Consider the following 14808-nt stretch of genomic DNA (forward strand, 5'->3'; position numbering starts at 1 on the left):
CGACAGCGTTCCCATTTTCGAAACTTTGATTTCATTTGGTGTACAACCAAACATCCTCTTCAATGCACCAACTTAGCTTCCTCTTCATGGCAAGAAGGGATACATAGACGTGGCTACGATGCCCTTTCTCAATTTAAGTTACTTGATGTTGAGTAATATAGCTACGACTTAAGACCATTAAGCTTTGAGAATCAACTACTTTCTCTGAGCTCTAAATTATTAGGAAGATTACACTTAAACTCAATTTTCAAATTTATAACACTGAGCTTGGCGACCTGAGTTTCATAGATTTTTTAATATATACAAAATAAATAATTTTGATGTTTGCGTTAATCTTTAACTACGTCTCCCAGATTGATCGATAATGCTGCAACTGTATTCGAAAATTTTGCATGGAATTCGGGCTGTCGATGTGACATTTCGTTACCAGAAAAAGCAACCAAATTTGGATTTGAAAAAAAGGAATATATTCATTAATAATACCAAAGTCGAAAATGTAATTGAAATCTGAAAAGTGAGCTAAATTTTGGGCGTAGTTTGTCGTAGATGACGATGCATGCCTTCACAGCTCTTCCAGAGCAGCTGCGGCCGGTTGGCGCTGTCGAGATGTGGGTCTGATGGGCCGAGGCCCAGAAAGGAAATGGGCCAGGAGTGCCACGTGGCACGCCCCCCCGAAGGCTTTTAGAAAGTGAAATGGGAAAAGGAAAAGGGGTGGGAGGATTGGATAAGAATGGAGACATAGGGAGGAGAAAAAGGATGATTGTTGGTAACATGGGCTTCTCAAAGGAGGGGAGACAACATTTTAGGTTGTCATTTCTGATTGAAATCACCCACTCTTTTACATTCCATACAAATCCAAATCCTTCATCTTATTTTATTATACCACAAACAAAAGAGAAGGGCCATTTTATTTGGTGGTGATGTCTATTCATTTCTGAATTCTTGGCCTTGTACAACATTATCTCCTCCATCTTTATCTTTATCTAACTTCCCCAATTCTAGTACAGCCAATCATTTCTTCTATAGATAATATCATCATAATTATGAGGCGTTCAGTTGTATTTTAGCGTTAGGAATACTGCCCCTTCCAATAATGAGCTCTAATTTTCCTAATTCCACTAATTTTCAGCAGTTGATAATTTTCATTGAATGCCTGTTTCTGAAAACAAACACCAAGACAAAGAAGACTAGCCCAGTAATTTTTGCAGAGAGTCGGGAAAGGTGCTTGCTTTGCTGCTGCCTTTCAAAAGCACATTTACTATTAAAAGTGTGTTAACTTTTTAATTTCTTTATTGTCACTAGTATTAGTATATAAAATGATGAGAGAAGGGAAGTGACATTCCTCACAGAAAAAGGGTTTTTGGTTTACTGTTTTGTTTTTGTTTTTTTTGAATGGGTCGGTTTACTGACTTTAATCATCTTTTCTTTTTAAATTGTCATTCTTCAACAAAACTTAGGCCAATAGGCGATAGTTGTTTAAATACTATGAAAAGATTATCAAGACTTTAGGTATAATTATGCACCATAATTATAAAGCGAAAAGCATATCAGGACAGTATGAAATAATAATAACTATACGCCCACAGTGGAATTATAGCAATTAAAACAACTTTGCACAAACCCTAATCCCTTTAAATTTTTATAATCTAGCAAATGTTATTTTATCAAGTCTGCAATATCAATTAAAATTAATTTTAGCTTGGTTGTTCCTACATTTCGGGGGAATGGATTTGAATCAGCTATTAAATTTTTATTTTATTTTAATGTTTAGGTAGCGCCATATATTAAATTAAGAGCCACTAACCATGTTGATGAAGGCCCCACTAGTGGACTAAGATGAAGCCTGCAAACCGGTTCTCATGGACTTGTTTTCCATGATGGGCTCCCAATCATTGCTTTCAAATTTTATTATTTATTTATTTGTGATAAACATTAACTTCTAGCTCCTAGAGAATATTCTTTCCTAAGTATTTTAATTAATTGAATCAAAATGAAATGGACGGTTAATATATTTCGGACATAAAAAGATAATTTAAGCTATCATTTTCAAATTGATATCAAATATTTACTTGTGTATAAGACATTAATAAGATGCATATATGGATATTACCGAAGCTCTCCCAAATCATACAAAAACAATTATGGTATGTGTCAAAATTGCAACTCTAAAAAAGAAAAGTATACTGACGTCCTACGTGTAACTGTGGAGTAAACAGTGTTTCAACTTTCAACGCTAAAATCAAATCCAGAATTTTATTGAAGACAGCACCACCATTAAAGTTGGAAAAAAAGGAATGGCTTTTGAGTTTTGATACTGCAAAACTAACTAGCACACTTTTTCCTAAAGCCCACCATTTTTACCAAAATAACCAATCACGTAACCACAAGGGCCCCCCTATTTTTTTCTTATCTTTTTAAATCATTATCCTATTTCCCCTGCTCACTGGCCACTATGAAATCCACTATATTCTTTCCTTCGAATTTGGTAGCTTTTATTCAGATTCATTTTCCTATTTAATATTTATTTTAAAATATTTAATATTTATTTTAAAGTTATGAAGTTTATGTGAAGCTTATGTGTGTGTTGCCTAACGATAGAGTGATTAATGTTCAAGACTAAAAGATATTGGATTCGAATTGTACTACAAGGGTTCATTTGTTACTTATTATGTGATGTTTGACTTGATATCTTTTATCACATGTCATATTAATATTATGTATATAAAACTTCAATTCAAAGAATGACCTTATAACTAAACTATTTTGGGTTGATTTTAATTAATATTATGACAATTTAGTTAATAATATATTATATTTATTATAATTAAGATTGATATTACATATATTATTTCAGATGTGGTATGTATCATCACATAAGTATGTATAATTTTATCAGATTTTTGAATTTATAAAAATCGTATATTTCGTATAATTTTTTACACAATAAAACAATAAAATGTTATGATTATATTATACTCCCTCCTATCCTTTTTGTTTGTCATCCTAAGCTCAAGCACATTTTTTAATAAAAAAATATTATACCCAACATAACCTCATTAAACATCACTTATTTTAGTGGAGTATTAATTAATCCAATATTTATTTGGTGAAAAAAGAGCCGATCATCCATCACAAAAACTAGAAGAAATAGGAATAGTCATTTTACTTGTGATTAATGCAAGATATTAAATAAGGTTAAAATTGAGATAAATTTTCAAAACGACAATTAAAACATAAATAATTGAGAATGCTAAAATGACAAACAAAAAGGATAGGAGGGAGTATACAGTAATCACTCGTACCAACCGATCATGACCAAAAAACAAAGGACTTTATCCAGAAAAAATAATCCCTTTACTAGGATACGAAGTGCAGTCAAACGGTCAAGTGGACAAGAAAAGGCTGAGACCTGTGACCGCGAAAAAGTGAAATTCTTGGGTGCAAAACGCGAATTAAAGAAGTCGAGGGAGCGTGAATGTAAATAATTGAAAATTTCATTATTCCGAGGGGTAGGGACAAAACCGGTAAAAAACATAAAAGCCGTTGGCCGTTTTGCAGAAACCCCGTTTAAGAAAAAATTAACTCCGCAGTTAAAACCTTAAAAAAGAAAAAGAAAAACCACTTTACCGCTAATCAACCTAACATGCGCCGGTGGCCAACAGGCGCACGCAACGTGTCAGCAGGCGAGAGGGCGTGCGCACATCACCCCACGGTGGAGGTTTAGGTGCTTCGCCTCCATTTTCTGTCGACTTCACCTAAGCCACCACCACTGCCTAATAATTTAAAGCTTTACGTACAAATATACATACATTATTGATTTATTGTTCGTATTTCTCATTGAATCTACGTACCTGGCTGGGTTCGCTTCGTTATAAATATGAAAAAAAATCATTTCTTTTTTAGCTCCTTTTATGCAGCAGTAGCCAGTCGTAAGTAGTAACAGTAATTATTTGTTATTAATTATTAATTTTTTATATCTTTGGTGTAATAAAATATGCAAGTGGGTTGTCTGAGCTTTTCTTTGGCTCTTGGGTTCATCCAAGCATTCAATCACAGAGAGGTAAATCTCCACAGTTCTTTCTACAGCTTTTCTCTTCTTTCTATTTTTAGCTGCTTCACTTCATTGTCTGATCCAATCACTGTTGCACACATGTTGATGTTGCTATTTCGGATTCTGTTTATATCATTGTAATGATCTGGAAACGCCTCTGGATCTATAGATTCTGTTGAATATTGCTCGACGGATCTCTGTTTTGTGTTGTGGGAATTGGGTAGTTGATTGTTTATGAAGGGGAATGTTGTGATTGATTTCACATTTCCGTGACTATTTTCTCTCTTTTCTTTGGCGGAATGGTTTTCGATTTTTCTGGCAAAAGGGTGTTGGCGAGTGCAGTTGAAAGGTAAAATTGAACCAAAATGCGTAACTACTTGGTGATCTCAAATTTTAAGCCGCTATGTTGAACTGCTTTAGTGCTTTCAGCTTAATACTTTCTTTTTGGGTTGGAAAGAAAGAACTCTTCTTTGTCAAGATTTCTCTACTAATATGAATTTTTATCCATAATTCTTGGATTATCTGCTCACCCATATGAATATATTACATTCAAATAAATTGGATTCTGATACTTAACTAGGGAGAGCCTGTGAAGTTATTAAAATGTATAATCCCCCCAATTTATCCCTTTCTTAAGGCAAGAAGATACTTTTTTATTCAATATTGTTTACAATTGCTGCACCTGTGGATAAAAACAAAGATAAATATAGTGGTTGCTGATCTCTCTCTCTCTCTCTCTCCCCTTGTGTAAGATGCGCAGCTTAGGCGGGGGTGTGAGATCTTGTTGAGGCCTAAATGAATCCATCCTCCGAAAGCGAAATGGATCCAGAGCCGAAGAAAGCTGAGGATTTGCCATCAAACTCTGAAAATTCCCATGGGCCAGTTCACCCTCAATCACCATTCCCAGATGAAGTGCTAGAGAAAGTCCTCTCATTCGTAGATTCACATAAAGACAGGAGCTCAATCTCCCTTGTGCGCAAAGATTGGTATAATGCTGAGAGATGGACAAGATCAAAGCTTTTTATTGGAAACTGCTATGCAGTGTCACCAGAAATAGTGGCTAGAAGGTTCCGAAGAATTAAGAGTGTTACACTTAAAGGGAAGCCAAGATTTTCGGATTTTAATATGTTGCCACTGGATTGGGGTGCTAATGTGCATTCTTGGTTGGTTATGTTTGCCAAAGTTTACCCGTTCTTGGAGGAGCTGAGACTTAAGAGGATGACCATCACTGATGAGGGTCTGGAGCTCTTGGCGAAGTCATTCCCTGGCTTCAAGGCTTTATCTTTGTCCAGTTGTGATGGATTCACTGAAAATGGGCTCAAAGCAATTGCCAGTCATTGCAGGTGCCTACTGCTTTTATCTTTCATTAGTTCATTTGTGTGTGTATGTATGTGTTGATTGCTGTCTATTTCGTTCCCTTGCGTGAATCTTACACGTGTAGCTCCAGTTCTGGTTTTCTGGAAGCTAATACTACTTTATCTACTGGAGTTATAAATTATTAACTTGAAGAGGGTTGTTTAGAATTTAGGTTTTCTGGAAAAAGTCAGCTGTGGTATTCTAAACTAGATTGTATAATCTGTTTACGTTCTGAGAGTTATTTTTACTGAAGAAAAATAAACTACGATTTGCTCGTGTTTGTATGTTCCATAGAGATGAATAGTCGTACTAATAGTACTTGGATTTGATTTTGTCTGTAGCATCTTATTTAACTGCATTTCTAATTAACATTAAATGAAGTGTGTGGCTTCTCAATTAGGAAAGAAGAAGATAGCTTGCTGTCTTTGTATGCTTAATTTATGGATAAGTTGTATTTGTGTATGTAGCTGAGTACTAAATAAAGCAGCTTCGAATGGGGAATTTATCTCGAGTATTTTTTGCTGCCACTTTCTTGTTATGGATTTTCCGGTGTTACTTTGCATTTAATTGATACCATGCCCTTGGTGTGACAGAGTTTCAGCAAATCTACCTCTTCATGTCCAAGAGCAATTTGATATAGATACATTTATGGGATTTTAGGAGACCTCTCCTTTTCCTTTTCATTTTTGCTTTAGGTAATCATATGCTGGCCAAAAATGATGTAGTTGGCTAAGTTGATGCAAAAGGAAACTTAGTATTACCAAAATCTCTTATTCGACATAATAGAGAAAAGTGTTGCCAGCAGATTGATGAATAAGCACTCACGGAAAATATTTTTGTAAAATGGAAGCCAATAAAATGGCACTGAAATATGACGTGCTTGACTATTTTTGCCAGCTTGAAGTGACTATACATAGATTTGTTCTGAGTTCGAATGGCTGAAAAGAAGACATACAAATTAGTATCTAAGAAAGGTGGCTAAAAAAGATTCGGTTGCTGAACAGAAGACCCAATACACCCTATTCATACTATCTTTTTCTTTTCTATTTTACCCTTTGGGGGAAGAATAAACTATATGACTTGAAGAGAAACCAATTTCTAAGTCTATACATCGTTAGAAGTTGCTCTCAAAAGCCTTGTTTCTCGAATAAACTAAATAGGTATTTTGCATTCTCACAATGTATGTTACTCCACTCGAGAACTGGAGTGGCCTTACATGATTTCATCTACATTTTGATTTTATATGATTTATAAATGTGAAGCATTTCTTGTTAACATCAATGAAGGAGATAATTTAATCTGTACATCTGTTTCTAGGCACTTGACTGAGCTCAACATACAGGACAGTATAACAGAGGAAGTTGGTGGAGGTTGGTTGAGTTGCTTCCCGGAAAACTTTGCTTCACTGGAAATACTAAACTTTTCTAGTCTCAATGGTGATGTCAATTTTGATGACTTGGAGAGACTTGTGAGTCGGTGCAAACTATTAAGAGTTCTGAAGGTCAATGAGAGTATTACCTTGGATCAATTGCAACGGCTGCTTGTGCACGCTCCTAGATTAACAGAGCTTGGCACCGGTTCCTTCCAGCAAGAACTCACGCCTCGCCAATATGAAGAGATTGAAACTGCATTTTGTAATTGTAGAAATCTCCAGGTTCTTTCAGGTTTGTGGGAAGCAACTTCCTTATATCTCCCTCTTCTTTATGGAGCTTGTGCCAGCCTGACTTTCTTGAACTTGAGCGATGCGCCCCTTCAAAGTGGTGAATTTGCAAAGCTTCTTGCTTACTGCCCCAATTTACGATGCCTTTGGGTAAGAATTTCTTCTTACTTTACTTTACTTCACAAGGTTTTATGATGGAGAAACATGATCATAAAATAAGAAAACAACATAAAAAGCAGCTCCATCATAGAGACTATCAGGATAGTCCAAAATCAGCGAACACACACTGCATGAGTCCTAAACAATATGAGATATTTTTGGTTGCGATTCTTATTTTTTCTGTAAGACACTAATCACCCTTATATTGGTAAGCATCTGGCGTTTTCTCCATGAATGGACTAATCTCTTCTACTATAGTTATGTCTAATGTTTCCTTACCTCTAGTCTATATCTCAAAGTTCCATCCATACGTAGGTAATTGATACAGTAGAAGACAAGGGGCTCGAGGCTGTTGGTTCGAGCTGTCCCTTGCTTGAAGAGCTACGAGTCTACCCTGCTGATCCATATGACCGGCATCATCGTGATGGGGTGACTGAATTAGGTTTCTTGGCAGTGTCTCGTGGATGCCCCAAACTCCACTATGTTCTCTACTTCTGCAGGAGGATGACTAATGCTGCTGTCGTGACCATAGTGCAGAACTGCCCTGATTTTACCCACTTCCGTCTATGCATTATGACCCCAGGCCAACCAGATTACCTCACAAACGACCCCATGGATGAGGCCTTTGGCGCTGTTGTCAAAACCTGCATGAAAATTAAGAGGCTTTCAGTTTCGGGCCTTCTAACTGATCGAACATTTGAGTATATTGGCAAGTATGCGAAAGATCTTGAGACACTGTCTGTGGCTTTTGCTGGCAGCAGCGATTGGGGAATGCAGTGTATCATGGAAGGCTGTCCTAAGCTGAGGAAGCTCGAGATTAGAGATTGCCCCTTTGGAGATGCTGCTCTGCTGTCTGGACGAGAGAAATATGAGATGATGCGATCATTATGGATGTCCACGTGCAGTGTGACCATGAAAGGCTGCAGACTACTCGCAAGGGAGTTTCCAAGACTCAATGTAGAAGTGATTAGAGAGGAGGGAGGTGATGAAGATCAAGCTCACAAAGTGTACGTCTATCGTTCTGTAGCAGGGCCAAGACGGGATGCCCCGCCATTTGTTCTCACAGTTTGACAGTGAAGGGAAAACCAAAACCATTCTTGGTCAGTGTTTGTTCTCTGCTCTGCCATTTAGCTCTTCCCTTTCCTAAAGAAGTTTCTAGATCCTTCTCCAATAACTAACTGTCATGCTTGCAGAACAACACTTCTATATGCTTGGGGGTCAGAAGTAATGAAAAGTGAAGTGGTTTTGTGCAGAGATACTTGTATTGGAAAATTGAAGTTTTTCAAAGAAAATATAAATAAGAGAGGAGGTAAGTAGTGAAGTTTACATGGATATGAGGCCTCCAGTATGTGAATTTGTAGGGGGGGCATTTTCTTTGTCAATTCTTGAAAAATTAGTAGAGAATCAAATTCCACGAGAAGATCTCTGCCCCCTTAGTTGATTTTTTTTCCTATGTTTCTTGTTGTATTGTTGTCAATGGCTTAAGGCTGTTAGAATTGGTAGCCAACGAACGATTAACGGTGATGAGGTGGCGCTACGCGTTCGTGGCGAGTGTCAGCTGTATCTGAAAGATCATATATCAGAAAGGTGGAGCTGATTGGAAGTTGAATGGTAGTTATTTATGGTGTTAGTTTTAACATCATTTGTGTAAGTGCATGGGATGTTCACTAATCTGGGATTAAGGATGGATAATGAGGTACATGTTGTTTTAGGTAATTGTTACTGTGATGTTTCTCCTTTGACTCTCATCATCAACATCTTTTCTTCTGTACATGCATGAATTTTGTGAGGAATGCCAGTTTCAGGCTTTGAAATTTATCGAATTGTGTTAATCACATAAACTATGAAATTAGGTAGTGAGAAAATGGAATTTGGGAGAGAAGAGAACATAATGCCCGGCAAAAAACTATCATAAAATTGGCGAAATATTAATTAATTTAGGCTGGTCCTGATTTTAGGCTAACCTTGTTCTGCACTCAAAAGGTGTTCAATTATTGTAGACAAATCGGAATTATAATGAGCGCAACTTTTGTTTCTGTACCTAATATGGGACAACCACCAAACAAGACACTGTTTTAGTACTCTCCTCCATTAATTCAAGAACTATTTTCAATAATAATAATAATACTAATAAAAAGATCAACACTTGTACACATTCTTCTACCCTATCATGTTCAACCATCCATTTTAGTATTAGCAGTCTAACAAGTAAAATGGTCTGCAAGAGTTTTAATAATATAGTTGAGTGTGTCAACAGTGGATTAAAGGTCATATCTTTTATGTGAGTGTTAAAATAATTAAAATAGAGCAATGACTCCACTTACTTTTACTAAAAATAGAAATAAATATCAAAATGTGAGATGACCAAAAAAATAAAAGATAGATACTAAAAGTTGGGACGGAGGGAGTAATAAACTAGCCATTGTTAATGGATAATTTTTGATTATTTTTTTTATATCTTTTACCCAATTTATGTTATAGATGCATCTCACTTTCATTCATTTTTTACATAAAATTTATATATCTTTCCTCTACTTCTCTAATTTTAATTAAATTCTTGTTTTTGCTTTTAAAAAAAAAGGGGGTTTTAGCAAATAAAATCAGTAACTATTTTGAATTTGTAATTTTTATGAGACTTTTGAATTGTGGTAAATTAAATCACCACCTTTTCAATTTTTGTAATTTCGTCCTCCAATTTTTTTCAATTGTCGGATTGTTAAGTTGGAGTTTACGTGGATTAGTTCGTCACATAATATTCATGTTACGACGTTTTTTTCCATAAAATTGCTGAATATTGAAATTATGGTGCAAAACACATGATACAATCTCTTTATAATTTGGAGAAATTTTAATTGAAATTGTACGAAACGATGTCATTTAGGTCTCACAAAAACGGCATCGTCTTTACTAATCCACGTAAGCTCCAATTCAACACTTCGGTGACCGAAAAAAATTAAGGGTACGAAATTGCAAAAATTCAAAAGACGGTGATTTAATTCGTCACGCTTCAAAAGTCATGTTAAAATTGCAAACTCAAAATAGTTCGTGATTTTATTTGCCAAAACCCCTAACAAAATAGATCGTGATTTCCAAAATTGGTATGCCAAACCAAGCGGGGCAATCATCACCAACCCCAAATTCTTCACTTCTCGATTTTTTGCCGTTTTCTTCGTCAACTCGTTTAATTTTCAAGGGCTTGAGGGTATAAACTTGAACGAAACACAATTCAACAGAGATGATGAAGTCGCCAAAACTTTTGAGCCCCAAAGACGATGAGGCGTGCCAGCTACATCACTTCGAAAACCGAACTCATTTGTACCCAATGGGCCGATCCGACCCTCAATTTTTAGGATATTCTTTAAATTAATGTAATTTTAAATTTCTTTTTAATATAATTATTTTAGGATTATTATAATTTCTAAATTTAATAAAAAATTTGATTTTAAATTTTATTTAAAATTTTATTTTTTTAAATTAGATAAAAAATTTATAGAGTCACCTTATAAAGCCCCTGCTGTAGGAGTGGCTCTATACAGAGTGGTTCAATAGAGAGTCCCTTAGATAAATGTCCCACTTTCCATAATGGGATGTCTCATTACAAATGTCTCTCTATACCTAATATTTAAATAATTTTCACCAATCCATTTTATCTACTTTCTACACATTTCTTAATCTGTGTGGCCAAAAGTTATGAGACATTTGTAATAGGACGGTCCGGACGGAGGGAGTACAATTTTTATTTAAGTTTTTTAAAGGAGGAGTCTATTCATACTTTTATTTCATGCAAAATAAAATAGGGTTAATTGCATATAAATTACTGAACTTTCAACAAATTCTCATTTTGCATATGAACTTTAAAATCTTTATTAAAATTATTCAACTATTTTTTTTTTCTCATTTTATATATTTACCCATTTTTTATTGTGGTGACACGACATAAATTTACTCTCTTGGCTTGAATATGCTTGTGTAGTATAAATATGACCGCGTGAAAAAATAGAACTGACGTTGTAATGTAGTAGTTGGATGGAAACGACGTTATTTCAGACCTAAAGTATATGGACAAATATGTAAAATGAGAATAAATTAATAGTTGAGTAATTTTAATAAAGATTTTAAAGTTCATATATAAAATAAGAATTTATTAAAAATTTAGTAATTTATATGCCATTAACTCAATAAAATATTGTTGAATTCTTCAAGATTATTAATGGGTCGTTCGAGGAGAGAGAAAAGTTGTTACAGTTTATAAGTAAAGGACACTATAACTGAACCTAAATTACTGTATACATGAAATGAAAACACTATATCTATAGTATGCAAGAAATTTAGGTTGATAAAGGCATGGGGGCCAGCAACTGTTGATCTAAAAGATGAAAAACCATTGTCCATAATCATTCAATGCACATATCGATTTTATTGATCCAAGAATTGGATCACATATTTTCATGTAAGGCCACCAGTCCCCCACCCTTAACTGGCATATGCATTAAGTAACACTCCAGTACTTCACTTCCAAATTTCATTTGTTACCCTTTATCAATGTAATCTGTATGATACACATGTAATGTACTTTGGGTTAATAAAAATAAGTAGGAATTGTCTTTTACAATATTTTTTTTTTAAAAAATTGTTATTACCATAAAAATAAAAAATAAAACACACACACACACACACATTTTACTTTAGGTGACTCAAACCCCACATTTAATGGTTAGAGGAGAAGGTCTTACCAATAAATTGTAGACTATGTTTGTGCAGCAGTGAAAATTGAATTCAGGCGTGCGTGTCTTGGCCTAGTGAGTAGTGATAGAATGGTTCATGTTTTAGACTAAAGGTCTCATGTTCGAGTCCATCGTGGCCTCTAAAATTCATGTTAATCCAATAAAAAAGAACTGGATTGATGCTTATATGAAAAACATAGGCAAATCAGAGGAGGTAGATAGTCTATCACAATCTTTGTTCATCAAAAGAAGGAATGCTGCCAAACAACACTGATGTCAACATGCTCAATCTCCACTTGATTCCACACCATGTGCAAGATTCAAAATGCAGAGAAAACATAGAAACACTTATCATCATCACCTTCTCCTGCTGCACACAGTTTGTACGTACTACGGTCTACCAAACTACATTGATGGAAAGAAACTGTTTCTAGATATAACAAAACAAAAAAAAAAAAAAGTCTAGAGATTCAAGAATGCCAGATTCCATTGAGAAAGCTGCCTAATCTATTGGAAGATATCTTTCTGAGAATTTTCTTAGCATCCGAAACCTGAGCCTCTGCAAGCTTCTCGATGTGTTTAAGGTAGGCCGAAGTGGCTATCTTCTTCCTGGCAGTAGCGCTGGTGGCGGTCAACGACATCAATATCGAAAGCAGGAGCTTCTTGTTACCTGAGTTGTTTACCTCGAGCATCCGCAGCAGCAATCCCAGATTCTGATCACTGTGCACGAACTTCTTCCGATTCTTGGGAAGCACGATCATGCTGGAGATGGTCTCCGCCGCCATCTCTCGAGTTTCTATTGATTTGGAATCGAGAAATCTGACTAGGACAGGCATGAACCCTGCTTCCCCCATCGCCTTCCTCCCTTCCTCCGACGTCCCGGATAGCCAAAACGCTGTCTTCAACGACAATTCTTGCACAGACGCCTCGCCGTGTCGGAGGAAGTAGAGTATGTGATCCATGAAACCATAATTTACCAGCAAATGCAGCGAAGTTTCCGATGAACAGCATATGTTCACGATCCCTCTCAATGCCATCTCTCTTGTTTTCGTTGCCAAGCTCCATTTTGGGCTCAACGCTCGCACTAATGCTCGAACCCCACCTTCTTCGATTATCATCTCTTTTATCGATTCATCGTTGCAAGCCATTGTCTGTAGCAAATCAACTGACCTAATTTTGATCATTTCGTCTTTCGACTTCGCAAGATTAACAAATTGAGGAATCCCGCCTTCCTCCACCACGAACCTTTTGATTTCTTCCACTCCGACTAGATTCTTCAACACCGCACAGGCCAACGCCACCAATTCGCCGCCGTCGCCGCCGCCGCAGATCTTCAGGAGGGCGGTGACCCCGCCGTGAGCAGAGACCAACCAAGCATTGTCTGAATTCTCCGTCAGTAAAAGCAAACATGTCGCCGCCAACTCTTTACTCGCTTCGTTCCCGGATTCAACAACCCTAATCAAAGGAGCAATCGCCCCTGCACCGATCAATGCGCTCTTCCAAGACTCAGACCCCGCAATCAGACACACACATTTCGCAGCTTCTTGTTGGATTTCACCGTCTTTAAAATCAAGAAAGTTCACGAGAAAGCCAACGAAATTGTCGAGGCGCAGAGCGACCGTTATGTATCTCTCATCTTCTTGAATCACTTGATTGAAAGCGAGGAGCGCTTGTTTCTTCATATCGGTGCTCCCAATCTTGAATCTTGAGAGCAAATCGACGACGTAGAATCGGACGTCGTCCCTGGACGCGGCGGCGGTGGGGCGCGACACGACGATGGCGTCGGTGCGCGTGAGCAATCCCGCGGCATAGACATCGAAAATGTTGTTGATATGAGCGTCGATTTTGGCGGAAACGATATCAAGATCGCTCTGCATAAGCAGCTTCCCGCTGTATGAGAGGTCCAAGCACTGCTTGGCGAGCTGGTGGCAGTGGTTGAGAGTGGCTAAGATGGAGTGTGAAACTGCGGGGAGTGCGGATTCCCAGTTGTGGATGGCGGCGAGGTTGGAGAAGAGCTCCTCCAGTTTGTGTCGGATGGATTGCCATTTGGCGGAGAACACTTTGATGGAATGGGACGCAGAAATCAGTGAAGAAATCACCAGAATAGCTTCGCTGTTTTCTTCACCCATTTTAATTTTGGAAGATGCTTATCTTTTGTGGTTTCTAACAGACTGCATGTGCTTCACTTTAATTCCGCATAATTGGAAGATATTATCACAAGCTATCACCACTCACACCTCGTAAATATTACCACTCCCTCTCCATCCATAATAAAACTTCATGATTTTTTTATTTTTTTTTCTGAATGTTCACAAAAATTAAATTTTCTTTTTTATTTTTAAATTATACCTCATCATTAATAATACTCCATTTACAACACTTTTTTATATTTTCACGGTTTCACCATTCGAATTTTTTTTTATACGAACAAAGGAAATATAGTAATAATAAAATAAGATATATTTGTGCTCATAGCTTAATTTACTACTCTTTTCGCGACAGGTCCCACAAACACTCCCTTCCCGCAACTACACACCCGTTTGGAGTTAGAAATTAATACTTTTCAGCTGTCTATGTGGAATTTTTTAAATACAACTTTTTTTTTTGGTCAGAAAAAGCTTGAATATATAAATCAAGGTACCAGAGGTACCAAAAGTTTAACAAATGACATTATGAATTTCTCCTATAAACCAAGAGGAGAAACTAAAATCAATATCAATCAAACCAAACGATTTAATCCAACTCCACATTCTTACTTTGAGTTCTCCAATGAAGCTGTTAATGTCTCCTGTCTTGCCATCAAATCTGCTCAAATTGCGCCACTTCCACATCAGCCAAATGTTGCAAATCCACAGTGC

The 14808-nt window shown here is 36.6% G+C and overlaps 2 protein-coding genes across 3 annotated transcripts; one reads left to right on the forward strand and one right to left on the reverse strand.

The window, feature by feature from the left end:
- Window positions 1–3810: 3810 nt before the first annotated feature.
- LOC130985603 (protein TRANSPORT INHIBITOR RESPONSE 1-like) lies at window positions 3811–8977 on the forward strand. 2 transcript variants are annotated; one of them, XM_057908667.1, is made up of 5 exons: window positions 3811–4060; window positions 4812–5394; window positions 6725–7217; window positions 7542–8326; window positions 8420–8977. In XM_057908667.1, the coding sequence occupies exons 2-4, from the start codon at window positions 4847–4849 to the stop codon at window positions 8295–8297; spliced, it is 1797 nt and encodes a 598-aa protein (XP_057764650.1). In that variant the 5' UTR covers window positions 3811–4060; window positions 4812–4846; the 3' UTR covers window positions 8298–8326; window positions 8420–8977. The 2 variants fall into 2 exon arrangements, with proteins under 2 accessions (XP_057764650.1, XP_057764651.1); XM_057908668.1 differs by having other exon boundaries at window positions 3894–4400.
- A 3183-nt stretch (window positions 8978–12160) lies between these two features.
- Window positions 12161–14191, reverse strand: LOC130985604 (vacuolar protein 8-like). The gene has a single exon (XM_057908669.1). It carries the CDS (start codon window positions 14077–14079, stop codon window positions 12421–12423), a length of 1659 nt encoding a protein of 552 aa, XP_057764652.1. The 5' UTR covers window positions 14080–14191; the 3' UTR covers window positions 12161–12420.
- Between the last annotated feature and the right edge of the window lie 617 nt (window positions 14192–14808).

The sequence above is a fragment of the Salvia miltiorrhiza genome, chromosome 5 (assembly GCF_028751815.1).
Source record: "Salvia miltiorrhiza cultivar Shanhuang (shh) chromosome 5, IMPLAD_Smil_shh, whole genome shotgun sequence".
NCBI classification, from domain to species: domain Eukaryota; kingdom Viridiplantae; phylum Streptophyta; class Magnoliopsida; order Lamiales; family Lamiaceae; genus Salvia; species Salvia miltiorrhiza.